At 50.3% G+C, this 14,159-nt stretch overlaps 1 protein-coding gene across 2 annotated transcripts in view; it reads left to right on the plus strand.

The window, feature by feature from the left end:
- The window catches only part of PTK7 (protein tyrosine kinase 7 (inactive)), a 63,132-nt gene extending 52,338 nt beyond the window's left edge, over window positions 1-10,794 (plus strand). Inside the window, exons 18-21 of one of the 2 annotated variants that reach the window (XM_055406647.2) lie at window positions 452-493; window positions 8,211-8,362; window positions 9,172-9,350; window positions 10,047-10,794. In XM_055406647.2, coding sequence (XP_055262622.1) covers window positions 452-493; window positions 8,211-8,362; window positions 9,172-9,350; window positions 10,047-10,207 — 534 coding nt within the window. In that variant the 3' untranslated portion in view covers window positions 10,208-10,794. The remainder of the gene's footprint in view (window positions 1-451; window positions 494-8,210; window positions 8,363-9,171; window positions 9,351-10,046) is intronic. The other variant, XM_088831517.1, reaches the window with a different exon arrangement.
- The last annotated feature ends 3,365 nt before the right edge of the window (window positions 10,795-14,159 follow it).

Raw genomic sequence — 14,159 nt, forward strand, 5'->3', positions numbered from 1 at the left:
GGTCTCACCGCCTGTGGTTTTCACGCCTTTGCTCTCACTCGGGCTGCGGGCTGCCCAGCCTTTCCTTCCGGTTCTCCTCCTCCCTCTGGCACAGAGCCCTGGCTGGGGCCGCGTGGAGACACAGACCTGGGCTGAAACAGCAGGAAGGGAACGCTTCCTCTGATCCCTGTCCACCTCGGCCCTTGCCTTCTGTGCCCAGTTCTCCCTGCCCGCCGCCTCCTCCCCTCCCCTCCCCGCTGCCTGCTTCCGTGTGACCAGGTACTCCGTGTCCATATAGGGTGACAGTGATGTCACCACATAAGCAAAGCTCAGGGCAGGGAGGCAGACTGCTGGGCCTCCTTTCTGGGTGACTGTTCCCGGCCTGGAGGCTGACCCGGGTCACGGCAAGGTATGGCTGGTTGATCAGGCAGGGGGGTGGGGGGAACCCTGGCTGCCCTTGATCTCTCTGCAGGAGCGGCTCTGTGACCTTCAGGCTGACCTCTTCACATCACAGGTGAATTTGCTGAGGCCCAGACAAGGCCAGTGAGCTGGCCTCCTGACGTGGTGCCCCTGCCTCCGTCTCTGAGAAGCTGCAGGACAGTTTGCGGTGGCTGGAGACAGGAAACCGCAGGACAGGCTGGCCCTCGCCAGCTGGGTGGGATGTCAGGACCCCAGAGCTCACAAACCAGAGCACACAGGGAAGCAGTGAATCGTCATTGGGCCAGTCACGGTGCCAAGGGCCTTTGGGGATCCAAAATTGAGACCGCGGGGTGTCCTTGGGCACTAAGGATCTGGGGGGAGACTTTGGGTAAATGAGTGCAGCACATGCTTTACAGACTTCAGATAAGATGCGAAAAGTCAGCAAGAGACATAAAGAATGTCATAAGAGATGTACGAGACCTTGAAGGTGTCCTTTAGGTGTACAGACGGTCTGAACAAAGAAAGCCATTCAAATTCAAGTCTTCAGGATAAGAAATAGGTGAATGGTGGAAGAAGAGGAGCCTAGGTATGTTGTTGTGGCTGGGACAGGGGCGTAGGCAAGGGACAGGAAGTCAGTTATTTCCTTCACGTGACCCGAGGGACTCTGGCTGAAATCATCACCACCTTTGCTGAAGATCTCTTGCACACTTTGTTGCCTGAGCATCTTGAACTTGATGGGGAAACTTCAATAAGTTGGTTTCCACATTCTCCGAGGACAGTATGCTGCATTGGATGGTGGGGGAAGGATGAAAAACTAAATTTCTGGACCATACCTCAGACTTAGGGCAGAATCTTTGCGAGTGGGATCTGAAGACCTAAAGTTTTCAAATAAGCTCTCCAGCTGATTCGTAAGCTAATTAAGCTTTAAGGAGCCCTGGGATAGGACAGTGGCTTGAAATGGTTTTGCTTAGAGTATCCTGTAGGAAATGGCTTTTAAATCATGGCCCGGCACATGCCCCCTTCCCCCCACAACACATACACACTTAAAGCTAAAATTAAGCTTTCACAACACTGTGTTTGATGCTCTTAATATTTCTTATCCTCTACTTATTTTTAACCCACTAAATTGGTTTTGAGAACTGTGTGGGTCTTTATTTAAAGAAATTATTTATTTTTGGCTAAGCTGGTCTTTGCTGCTGCACGTGGGCTTTCTTTAGTTGCAGAGGGTGGGGACTACTCTGGTTGCGGTGGATGGGCTTCTTGAGGTGCTGGCTTCTCTTGTCCTGGAACACAGGCTCTGGGCTCCTCAGCCTCAGTAGTTGCACACGTGAGCTTAGTAGCTGAGACTCGCTGACTCTGGGGTGTGTGGGCGTCAGTAATTGTGACACCAGTAGTTGTGGTGCATAGGCTTAGTTGCTCCAGCGCATGTGGAATCTTCCCAGAGCAGGGATTGAACCTAGGTCCTCTGCATTGGCAAGCAGATTCCTATCTACTGCACTAGCAGGGCTTCCCGGTTAGCTCAGCTGGTAAAGAATCCGCCTACAATGCAGGAGACCCCAGTTCAATTCCTGGGTTGGGAAGATCCCCTGAAGAAGGGATAGGCTACCCACTCCAGTATTCATCGGCTTTCCTGGTGGCTTTACTGTCTGATGGTAAACAGTTCACCTGCAATGCGGGAGACCTGGGTTTGATCCCTGGGTTGGAAAGATCCCATGGAGGAGGGCATGGCAACCCACTCCAGAATTCTTGCCTGAAGAATCCCCGTAGACAGAGGAGCCTGGCGGGGGCTACAGTCTGTAGAGTCGCAGAGAGTCAAACACAACTGAGCGACTAAACACAGCCCAGCACTAGCAGGGAAGTTCCCATGTGGGTTTTGACTGGTAGTTTGAAAAACTTCCTTTGGGGGATTCCGTGAAAATGAAAATCCTTAAGAAAGACACATTAAACCTTGTTAGATGCTTTCTTGTGCTAATAATGTAGTGAGCTGCTGTGCCACTTTATGTTTTTAGGGTCCTTCCTGGGGGGATGGAAGGAGAACACAATCAGATTTTAAAGGGAGGCGGAGTGGTAAGCAGGCTGCTCCTTGGTCAGCTAGAGCTGGAATGAGAGTGCCGTGCTTGGTGTGGGTGAGCTGGTGGGAGTCCCAGGAGGATTCCTGGTCCACAGTGGAGGAGATCAAAGATGTGCAGGGACGTCCCTGGTGGTCCAGTAGCTTAGACTCTGCACTCCCAATGCGGGGGACCCAGGTTTGATCCCTGGTCAGTGAACTGGATCCCGCATACTGCAACTGAGACCCTAAATAAATACATAAAATATTTTTAAAAAGAACATACGAGGGCCCTAGGTATTGGCATGGTTGTAGGGGATGCTTGTTAGAGTGGTTGGTAAGGTGAAGGGGGTTTTGAAGTCTGAGCAGTGTAACCTGTGATTTCTTCATAGATCACCTGCAGACCAATGACGGGGCAGGAACAGTCTAGTACACCTGGTGCCCACTTTTACTTTAAGCGTCGGAAGCTGGATGGGAAGCCCCAGGCTGTCTGGGAAGACCTAGGAAGTGTCACAGGGGCTTGGCCAGAACTCGGGCAAGCCCCCAGGGTATAAAAGTTGGAAGGAAGGGTGGGTCTGGTCTTTACCAAAATACAAGTCTTTGTAACAGTGTTTGAAGATTAATCCTGTGGCCATCTGATGGCGGCTCGCCCAGCAATAAGAAAACACTTAATTGGCTGGGGTTAACAGAATTCCCTTTTACTGTCCTAGTTTAGCCAGTATTTCCAGAAGCATTGCCTCTCTGGAAAGATAGCAAGTTAGTCACCAAGCCAAGTCCTCTCTCTTCTGCTCCCATGACTCGCAGCAGATTGAGGAGCTTGTGAGCCAGAGCAGAGAGGGCAGGCTGAGGAGGAAGGCGAGTCCGGTGAGAGGTCGTGACAAAAGCCTTTGTCTGCTGTTTACCGACAACCAGGCAAGACTGGACAGTGCCCTGGGGTTGTGGTGCCTGAAGTGGAGTGTCCATTTCTGAGGCCTTTTTACCATCAGTGGTACTTGAGGCTTTCTGAGGATGACAGCCTGGGAGCCGCAGCTCTTGGGGGAGCACAGTCTCTGCTTTTCCTTGGAGATAAACTGTCGGGCCCTGTCCCCAGGGAGGGCTCAGTCATCCTGGTGGACTCATTGACCTGACCTCTCCTCATGGGCCCGCACAGTCATTTGGAAGCTCTCCAGAGATTTTGTGGCTTCACCTTAAACAAAAATTATTATTATTTCCATTTGTCTGCACATAGCATGTGGAATCTCTACTTGTGGCCTGCAAACTCTTAGTTGTGGCATGTGGAATCTAGTTTCCTGACCAGGGATTGAACTCAGGCCCCCTGCCTTGGGAGTGTGGAGCCCTAGCCACTAGACCACCAGTGAAGTCCTGTGGCTTCCCTTTTGATAAAGAAAATGCACCAGGAAGATGAGCTTTCCTGCTTGTGGCCCGAGTTCAGCCCGTCTCCACGTGCAGTGTCAGTCGATATATTGGGTCTTTAGCGTGTCCAGGCTGGTGGTGGTTGGGGTCAGCTCTGCCTAATAGAACTTCCTCGGTGTTAGAAACATTCCATACCTGTGCCATCTAGTGCGGAAGGCCCCAGCCCTGTGGGGTTATTGAGCACTTAGGGTGTGGCTTGAGAGACTGAGAAACTGAATGTTCATGTTATTAAGCTTTTATTAAGTAGCTGGGAGCTACTGTTTTGGGCAGTTGAGGTATAAATCGTTTTTGTTTGTTTGTTAAAAAGTTTATTTATTTGACTGGACTGGGTCCTCGCTGCAGCACGTGTGATCTTCAGGTGTGGCATGTGGGACTTTTAGTTGCTAGTTGTGACACATGGACTCTTTGTTCCAGCATGTGGGATCTAGTTCCCTGACCAGGGATTGAACCTGAGTCCACTGCATTGGGAGCACAGAGTCTTAGCCACTCCACCATCAGGGATGTCCCTATTGTCGTTTTAAACTTTTTGGACTGAGACCCACAGTAGCAAAAAAAAAAAAGCACTTTTTTTACATCACAGTGCAACACAGACATGTATGTATATGAAGAAGGTTCCATGAATGATCTGGCCCTTACCGAGTATGATGCTGTTTGATATTTTCAATTCCCCCAAAAAATGCTGATGAAAATTCACTAAGTGGACTTTGTGACATACTGATGGGTTGTGACCACAGTTAGCAAACCTCTAGTAGGGGCAGCGAAGCCTGCAGGGATCTCGTGGGCCAGAGCACGCAGACCGAGGTCTGCTTTTAGAGTGACCCTGCTGCCAGTGTGTTTGGACTTGGATCCTCTGCCCTGCAGTGACCCTGGGAGCCAGGCCAGTGAAGCTGCTCGGGGTCAGCCTGGGATGAGGCAGCAGCCCACCGCTTGCCTCACTGATGGCAGACTGCCATTCCTGGGGCCCCTGCCAGTTGAGGTGACCCGGAAGGGCCAGCTGCGGTGCTGAGGGAAGAGCCAGGCTTTGGCATCAGCTTGGACTGTGAGCAAAGCGAAGGAGCCCACCTCACAGGGAGCAGGCAGGGGAGCAGCCAGCCCGGCTTAGCAAGTGCCCTGAACCCTTCTCTCTTTCTCGGTGGTCTCCTTCCTGCCCTAGGGTAAGGTGGGAGCAGCCCCTCGACCACTGACATTCACTTTTGCTCCCTTTTGAACTTCAGGGACAAAGAATCACACTAAACATAATCAGACAATATCAGGCGCGTCCAGGGTGGTATGGCCTGTGTACACGTGCCTATTCAGTTGCTTTAGTCATGTCCGACTCTTTTGAGACCTCATGGACTGTAGCCCACCCCATGGACTGTCCACTTATTCTGGTGGACAGAAAATCCTCTGTCCATGGGATTTTCCAGGCAAGAATACTGGAGTGGGTTGCAATTTCCTCCTTCAGGGGATCTTCCCCACCCAGAGATCAAACCCATGTCTCCTGCTGCTCCTGTATTGCAGGCAGGTTCTTTACCTGTGAGCCACCCGAGAAGCCCTGGTATGCAGGCTGCTTTTGTTTCTGTATTGTTTTTTGTGTGTGTGTGTGTGTGTGTGTGTGTGTATGTTTGGTTAAACTTCATTTTGATATTTCAAACTTAAAAAACTATAGTAAGGTTCAGGGAACTCCTGAAGACCCTTTATCCAGATTCAGTTGTTTATTTTGCCTAGTTTGCTTTATTATTTTTATGCATTTTTCTGAACCATTGGAGATAAGCTGAAGGCTGACTTTTGACCTTTTACAATCAGATATATGGCAAATGATATCTTGTTGGGTCTTTATTAGTATTTTCTTCATCACTGATGATACTGGTCATTGGCCATGTTCTGTTTTTCTTTTGGCCGGATTGCGTGGCATGTAGGATCTTAGTTCCCCTGCTGCTGCTGCTGCTAAGTCACTTCAGTCGTGTCTGACTCTGTGTGACCCCATAGACGGAAGCCCACCAGGCTCCCCGGTCCCTGGGATTCTCCGGGCAAGAACACTGGAGTGGGTTGCCATTTCCTTCTCCAATGTGTGAAAGTGGAAAGTGAAAAGTGAAAGTGAAGTCGCTCAGTCGTGTCCGACCCTTAGCGACCCCACGGACTGCAGCCTACCAGGCTCCTCCATCCATGGGATTTTCTAGGCAATAGTACTGGAGTGGCTTGCCATTGCCTTCTCCGCTTAGTTCCCCTACCAGGGATCAAATCCGTGCCCCACTGAAGTAGAGGTATGGAGTTCTATCCTCTGGACTACCAGGGAACTCCGAGGCCACGTTCTCATCTTTTTGTGATCACACATGTGATGGTGGCTACTGAAGAGGCACACAGCTGGCCAGTAAGTGACCTTCCACGGGGACCTCTTTGCGTTTCTGTTTGCCTTGTTTTTTATATGCAGGGAAATGCTGCGTGGTCTGTGTGTCCCTCAGTGTCCTCCCAAGGTTTAGATCAGGTGACACAGGTGAAGGGGCCTTTGGTCTGTACAAGCACTCCCTGGGGCTCTGATTTTACCTTTGTTTGGCATGGCTCACCTTCCCCCAGGGGATGGCACCCTTCTGCAGGTACAGTTCTTACCTCCTAGACTGCCTTCTCCCCGGGAGCCCAGTCTTGCCATCCCTGTTGTATTCCATCAGCACTCAGCTGTATGGCATTCAGTAGAGGCTCAATTAATATGCATTCAATGCATTGATGTATATTTTTTAAATGTTAATATATCTGAATTATGATTACATTTAATATATTATGGGCTTCCCCAATGGCTCAGTGGGTAAACAATCTGCCTGCAACGCGGGAGACACAGGAGATGTGGGTTCGATCCCCCAGATTGGGAAGATCCCCTGGAGAATGGCAACCGACTCTAGTATTCTTGCCTAGAATAGACACAGGAGCCTGGCAGGCTACAGTCCAAAGGGTCGCAAAGAGTTGGATACAACCAAGTGACTAAACACAGCACGTAATGTATTATATATACTCCATGGACATGGCTCAAACATTTTAAAAGGTAGCAGCGTAAAATCTCCCCAACTGTCTTACATTTTATTTATTTCTACACTTTGGAAGATAAGTTTGCATTATTTTCTAATGCTGAAGCTACTCACAGTCCCTGACCCTATGCGAGGGATCTTAGAGAAACTCATGCATGTATACACTCATAAGAACATTCATAGCAGCATTGTTCTCAATAGCCAAAATTTGTGTGGGGGGTGGGAATGGAAACACAAGTGTCCTCTGGCCCTAGAGAGAATAAATTATGGGGACTTCCCTGGTGCTCCAGTGGCTGAGACTCTGAGCTCCTAATGTAGGGGGCCAGGGTTTGATCCCTGGTTGGGGAACGAGACCCCACATGCTGCAGCTGAGTTTGTATGTTGCAACTAAAGGTCCCATGTGCAGCAACTAAATAAATATGTTAATGTGTCCCAGTGCAGCCAAATAAATAAATATATCTTTTAAAAATAGACATTTAAAAAAGAACAAATGAGTTATGATATATTTATGATGAAAACCAACTCAGTACAGTGATATCCCAAAAAGGGTGAATCCTCCAGTGTTAAGTGAAAGAATCAAGGCACAAAAAAGATACACGTTTTTGTGTGCTTCCAGCTTTATCTGGTTCTAAAACAGGCAAAACTGAATTGTATTGTTGAGGAACTTGTGCGTAAGTGGTAAAACTGTAAAGAACAGCCAAGAAATTATTATCCCAGAAGGATGGTGATTACCTCTTAAGGAAAGGGGAGAATTCATGATGGGGAAGGAGTCAATGGGGGTTTTCAGGGGGGAGGCCTAGCATTGTTGATTTTTGTATTTTTTTTTTAACTTGATGACTGTTACCTGAGTGTGGGCGTTATAATTATTCATGAAAGTAGACATATATTTAGTGAACTTTTCTATATGCAGTTCACAACAAAAAATAGAAACCAAGTTTCCCTGCTTTCTCTCTCCGGCCTTCCGTCCCCCTTCTCAGAGGCAGCCAGTCTGTGTGTGTATGTGGGCGTGTGAATCTACTTTCACGCATACACATACATGATTGTTTTTTAATATTATACTGGTTTTGTTTTTCATTCAGCAGCTGGTTACCGTGTGTTCTTCCCACCCCGTCTGCCACGCAGTTAGTCTAGCACCTGCTGTGCATGGGGGAGCACATCATTTCATTAAATTCAGTTCTTCCAAGGACCCAGGAGGCAGGTCCTTTTATGAGAAGGAAACAGGCGATTGGGCCTCTGCTCTGGGGCTTCCTAAGCATCGCATTAACGGCCCCGAGACCCCTGCAAGGGCTGTGTCAAGGGCAGTCCCCGAAACCCCCGACCCCGGGCTGCTCTGACGGGCCGCTCCCTCGTTCCAGGTGGGCCTGTGCACCCAGGTGGCCCTGGGCATGGAGCACCTGTCCAACAACCGCTTTGTGCACAAGGACCTGGCCGCCCGCAACTGCCTGGTCAGCGCTCAGAGACAGGTGAAGGTGTCGGCCCTGGGGCTCAGCAAGGACGTGTACAACAGGTAGGGGGCGTGGGTGGGGTGGGCGAGCGGCAGAGGGCAGACGCAGCTGGGCCGGGGGAGGGGCCTAGTCCACAGCTGGAGGGCCTGGGGGAGGGGGCCCACACCCCTCCCACCCTCTCCCAGGGGTGCAGAGGCACCCCAGCCAGCAGACCTCGGCTCCCTGACCGTAAGCTTTTTTCTAGTGATAAAAATTATAAATCTTTAAAAAGAATAGTCAAACTTAATAACAGTTTCTGTATAATGTAACTATTCATAGGGGTCCCGCTGTTACTTCCTGAATTCAGTCATTATTCTTTTTAAGCCTAAGACTTAAAGCTCAGCACCCACAGCCAGAGGTCACTCTGGAATACACACTACATAATGCCTCCAGGAACCCCCCCACACACACCCCGAGTCATCCCAGCTGTGACTCACCACGGTTTGTCTGGCTGTTGCTTTAGTCATGGTTGGTTTATCACCAGTAAAGTTCTTTAAAATTTCTCTCCACTTAACATATGCATTTTTCACACTTTTAAACTAATAAAGTATGTATGATTAGAAGCTTTTAAAAAATACTGATATTTCAGCAAAGTCTGATTAAGGGAATTTTTTAACCATCAGACCCCAGACAAATGCCTCTAGATTTCTTCTGGTGTATGTATGCCCCCACCCCTTGCTAAACAAAAATGTTTCCAATTTCCCAGAATGCCTCGATACAGGAAACTTGGGCTCCAGCCTGGGTGTGAGACCCAGACCTTTGGGGTGAGGCTGAGGTCCCAGGCTGTGCCCCTCTCCCCACCCCACTGCCTCTGTGTCCTTCTGTCCCGCAGTGAGTACTACCACTTCCGCCAGGCCTGGGTGCCCCTGCGCTGGATGCCCCCCGAGGCCATCCTGGAGGGTGACTTCTCCACCAAGTCTGACGTCTGGGCTTTTGGCGTGCTGATGTGGGAGGTGTTCACCCATGGGGAGATGCCCCATGGTGGGCAGGCAGACGACGAGGTGCTGGCAGGTAGGCAGCTGTATTTCCAGGGGCCAGTTCACCATGTTCTCTAGGTGGAGAGCTTACTTGGGGTCCTGGGGCCAGTTCAGCCTGCCTCCCCTAGGACTGGTGTCTGCAGGTATATGGCTATGGCCATTGCATTGTGAGATTCCCGACACATTCATACCGCTTGGTAAATAGCCCTTGTCCCTGTCGTGGTAACTCTAGCCACTCTGATGCCTGCCCATTGACCCCACTTCAGCCCCCACGCACTGGCTGCTGCTTGTGCAGCATGGACCTTGCCCCCGGCTGCCAGTGGGAACGGTCACCAGGGAAGGCCCTTTCCTTCAGTTGCAAGATACTTGCCAAGAACTGCTTGAATCTTTTTCTCACCCACACTGTCCAGTGCCCCCGAGAGTCTCCCTCTTGTGGCCGCCTTTGGGAACTGCAGGCTCCACAGAGTTGGCATGCATGCATGCTCAGTCACGTCCAGCTCTTTGGGACCCCATGGACTGTAGCCCGCCAGGCTTCTCTGTCCGTGGAATTTTCCTAGGCAAGAATGTTGGAGCGGGTTGCCATTTCCTACTCCAGGGGAATCTTCCCGACCAGAGATCAAACCCATGTCTCACTGCATTGGCAGGTGGATTCTTGACTCTTGAGCCACTTGGAAAACCCACCGAGTATTGGACAGGTGGTTAAATACTTTGACTACCTTTCTTTCTGCAGACTTGCAGGCTGGGAAGGCCAGACTCCCGCAGCCTGAGGGCTGCCCTTCCAAGCTCTACCGGCTGATGCAGCGGTGCTGGGCCCTCAGCCCCAAGGATCGGCCCTCCTTCAGCGAGATCGCCAACACCCTGGGAGACAGCCCCGCGGACAGCAAGCCGTGAGGAGGGAGCCCAGGCAGGCTGTGCCTCAGGATGGCGTTGGCAGGGGAGGACTTCCTGGGGGGTGCCCACAGCATGAGGGGCTAGATCCCGGTCCTCCTGGGCCCCAGGGGTCCCGCCCTGGCACCACGGGCACTGCTGAGGACTGGCAGGGCCTGGGCTTACGTCCTCTTCCCCACCTTCAGCCCTTCAGAGAGGCTGATTCGAACCCAGACTGGGTAGCTGGGGCCTTGGTCTGGGCAGCTTTCTCTGCCATCCCTACCCCCATCAGGGACAGTGTGGGTGCCTCAGGTAACCCCAATTTCTGGCCTGGGTCTCCTCCCCTTGTCCAGGTCCAGTTCTGCCACCCACCTGCCAACTTCATGCCGGCGGGGTGGGGGGGTGTGGTGCTGGGCTGTGGGTGAGCTGGCTTCAAGGGAGTTCCTTAATATACTCAAGTCCTGGGTGGTTCTGGCTCCCCAGGGCCCACTTTGGGGTCTGCACTTGGATTGTGGAGGACGCGGCCAGCGAGTCCTCCCCCGTGGACGCGTGGACTCTGACCCAGCCCCACCCCCAGCCCCGAGACTCCTTCCCACCCTTCTCTCCTTTCCTCATCCTAAGTGCCTGGCAGATGAAGGAGTTTTCAGGAGCTTTTGACACTATATAACCCGCCCTTTTTTGTATGCACCGTGGGCGGCTTTTGTATGTAATTGCAGCGCGGGGTGGGAGGGCATGGAAGGGGGGTGTTGGTCCTGGAGGAGACAGGACGGTGGCCCCCCCTGCCTCACACCTTTCTTGTTGTTGTTTGTTTGTTTTGATTTTTTTTTTTTTTACACTCGCTGCTCTCAATAAAGAAGCCTTTTTTACAACCTGCTTCTGATGCTCACTCCCTGCCGTTGTCCATAAATGAGGTACCTTCTTCCCTTGCACATCAGAAGGAACCGTGTGCCTTCTCGGAGTCCAGCGTGGGGATGCTAGGGCAGGGATACCTGGCAGACACGGGTTCTGGTCTCTGGTTTGTGGAGCAGTTGGAAACTTTTTTTTTGGTTGTGCTGCTCAGCTTTTGGATCTTAATTCTCGAGTCAAAGAATTGAACCTGGGCTGTGACAGTGAAACAGTGGGGTCCTTAACCACTCAACCACCAGTTCTCTCACGGAGCAGTTGAGAATGTAGATTCAGAGGAGGCGAGGCCATCTCGTTTCTCTGATCGTGTGTTGCTCTCTGATGCCAACGAATCATTCCTGCTGGCTGGCCGCGTACCCACATTCAGGTGGTGAGTGTAGACGCGTGAGGAGGGGACTGGTGAGGGTGGGGTAGGAGGAGCTGATGATGCCTTCAGGTCTCTGAATCCCGTCAAGACTCTAGGAAGGTGACAAAGAAGACAGGACTGAGCAAAGATGCACTCAGCGCCTCACTGCTCCAGGGCGTTCAGCCTGAGCTGCTTTGATTCCTGGCTCTTCATTGCCCAGACCACTCGTGTCATCAGCTACCCTCTCCCAGATTGGAACTTGAGCGTGGTTTCCCATCCGAAAGAAATGAGTCCTGACCTCTGGAATTGTTCTGGTTCCTGCTGTTCCTCACCAGATTTTTCAGTAATGAAAACAACAGCTGGGACTTCCCTGGTGGTCCAGTGGCTAAGACTCCACACTCCCAATGTAGGTTCGCTCCCTAGTCAGGGAAGTAGATCCTACATGCCGCAACTAAGACCTGGCACATCTGAATAAATTAAAAAATATTTTTAAAAAGAATAGGTAATATTTATTAAATACTTGTTTTGTACCAGTCACTTTGCTAAGCACTTAATATGCATGATCTCATATTGAATTTGTTTGACCACTCTGTTAGCCAGATGATATTGTCTCCTGTTCACACATTTGGGAAGGTAGGTAGTTTCCGTGAGGTTGCCCAACTGGTAAGTGAGCCACTCTTGTGAATATACAGTGTGGTACATCCTCCTGTGTTGTAGTGAAAAAATCCAGAGCAATTTATCTAGAACAGTGTTCTTCAAACTGTGGGTTGCACCCAGCATTTAAAAAAACTGAAATGTAATAAAAAGTGTCAGAGTATATTGTATACCTTATGGGTAAGTATTGTGTTACAAATTGTGTGTGTCGTATTTGGTATGTGTTTGGGTGTCTAACTTAGGTCTCAGTTATTGCAGTGGTGCTTCTGCATAAAAACCCCACATCTCGCAAGAACAATCTGTTTTCCTCACTCATAGTCTGCAAGTTGGGGAGGTTTGGTTGATCTTGTCTGGACTTAGCTGCATTCACCCAGGCTTGGCACCCGGTTGCAGGTCTGGCTTGGATCTGCTCTCCTGCCCTCATGCCGTGCTCTCATGCAGGAGCAGGGGCACAAGAAGTCCCATCAGGCCATGCCAGCACATTATTTATTTATTTATGGCCGTGCTGGGTCTTCGTAGCTGCGCTCAGGCTTTCTCTGGTTGTGACGAGTGGGGACTACTCTCCAGTTGTGGTGCGTGGGCTTCTCATTGTGGTAGCTTCTCTTGTTGCAGAGCACGGGCTCCAAAATGTGGGCTCAAAAAAATAAAATTAAAGTGTGGGCTCAGTAGTTATGGTGCCTGGGCTTAGTTGCTCCAAGACATGTGGAATCTTCCCAGACCAGGGATCAAACTTTGGTCCCCGGCATTGGCAGGCAGATTCTTAACCACTGGACCCCTGTAGAGGTCCCATGCTAGCATATTTAAAAGTGTAAGTGTATTATTAACATTTTACCAGCCAGAAGCAAGTCACAAGTCAAAACCCAACACCAGCACCAGAAAGGCTGTGGCTATCTCATTCCAACACAGGTGTGAAAAGTGGGTGCAATAATTGAATTCACCCCGGTTTGCCATGTTAAAAATTATCTCCTGTGGTTGAAATTCTGGGAAGGCAGTACTCTAGAAGGTCATTCATCACTTGAGCCTCTTCTAACACCTGGTCTTCTTTCACTGCTCTACAGCTGCTAACACAGCTGGTTACGTCTGCCTTTTTGGGGTGCTGCGTCATTGTATCACGCAGGATCTTTCAGCGTGGTGTGTGGGCTCTCTAGCTGTGGTGCACGGGCTCAGTCGATATGGCACCCTTGGGCTTAGTTGCCCCACGGCACGTGGGATCTTAGTTACCCGACCTGGGATTGAACCCCCATCCCGGCATTGCAGGGGGGATTCTTAACCACTGGACCACAGGGAAGCCCCCACATCTGTCTTTTTGAACTCTGCTGTCTTGCCTTTGGTGATGTTACCCCACGTACACCTTCTCTAATCAGGCTTTCTACAGCCCTGGCTGTGGCTTCCCTCTTCTCCCTGCTTCAGGGATGGCTGTTCTCCTGGTTTCTGTCCTTGGCCTTCCTCTCTCCACGTTCTTAGCCTCAGGAATCTCCTCTTAATTCGTGTGGCTTTAACTGGCCCTCCAGGGTGGACAGTTCCCAAAGCATTAGCTTCAATTCCAGCCTCTCCCTCAAGCTTCAGACTCACACTCCCTTTTTTCTAACAGGACTTTTCTCTCTACCTGTTTCTGTGGGCCCAAACTGAACTTAACCTCTCTCTCAAACATGTTCCTCCAGCCAAGTTCCCTGTTTCCATTGTTGGTACCATGGTTTATAGAGGAGTCATCCTTACTTAGAATCTCAACCCACCATGAGCCATCTTTGAGCTCTCCATGCAGCTCATCACCAAGATCCATTTATTCTCTCTCTACTCTGTTTCTATCTTTGCTTAGTTTTAAGGGAAATTTTTTTTTTTTTTTTTTTGCATAGAAGTAATACCAGGGACTTCCCTGGTGGTCGAGTAGCTAAGACTCTGTGCTCCCAACGCAGGAAACTAGATCCCGCATGCTGCAGCTAAAAGATCCCAAGTGCCACAACTAAGACCCAGTACAGCCAAATAAAAATTTTTTTAGAGTAATATCATGGAAGAGGTCAAGTGGTACAGATTTGTATAAAGCAAAAAACACGTTGCTCTAGTCCCCAAAGCCCA

This window comes from Moschus berezovskii, chromosome 23 (assembly GCF_049115385.1).
Source record: "Moschus berezovskii isolate FMDL1 chromosome 23, NW_MosBer_1.0, whole genome shotgun sequence".
NCBI classification, from domain to species: Eukaryota; Metazoa; Chordata; class Mammalia; order Artiodactyla; family Moschidae; genus Moschus; species Moschus berezovskii.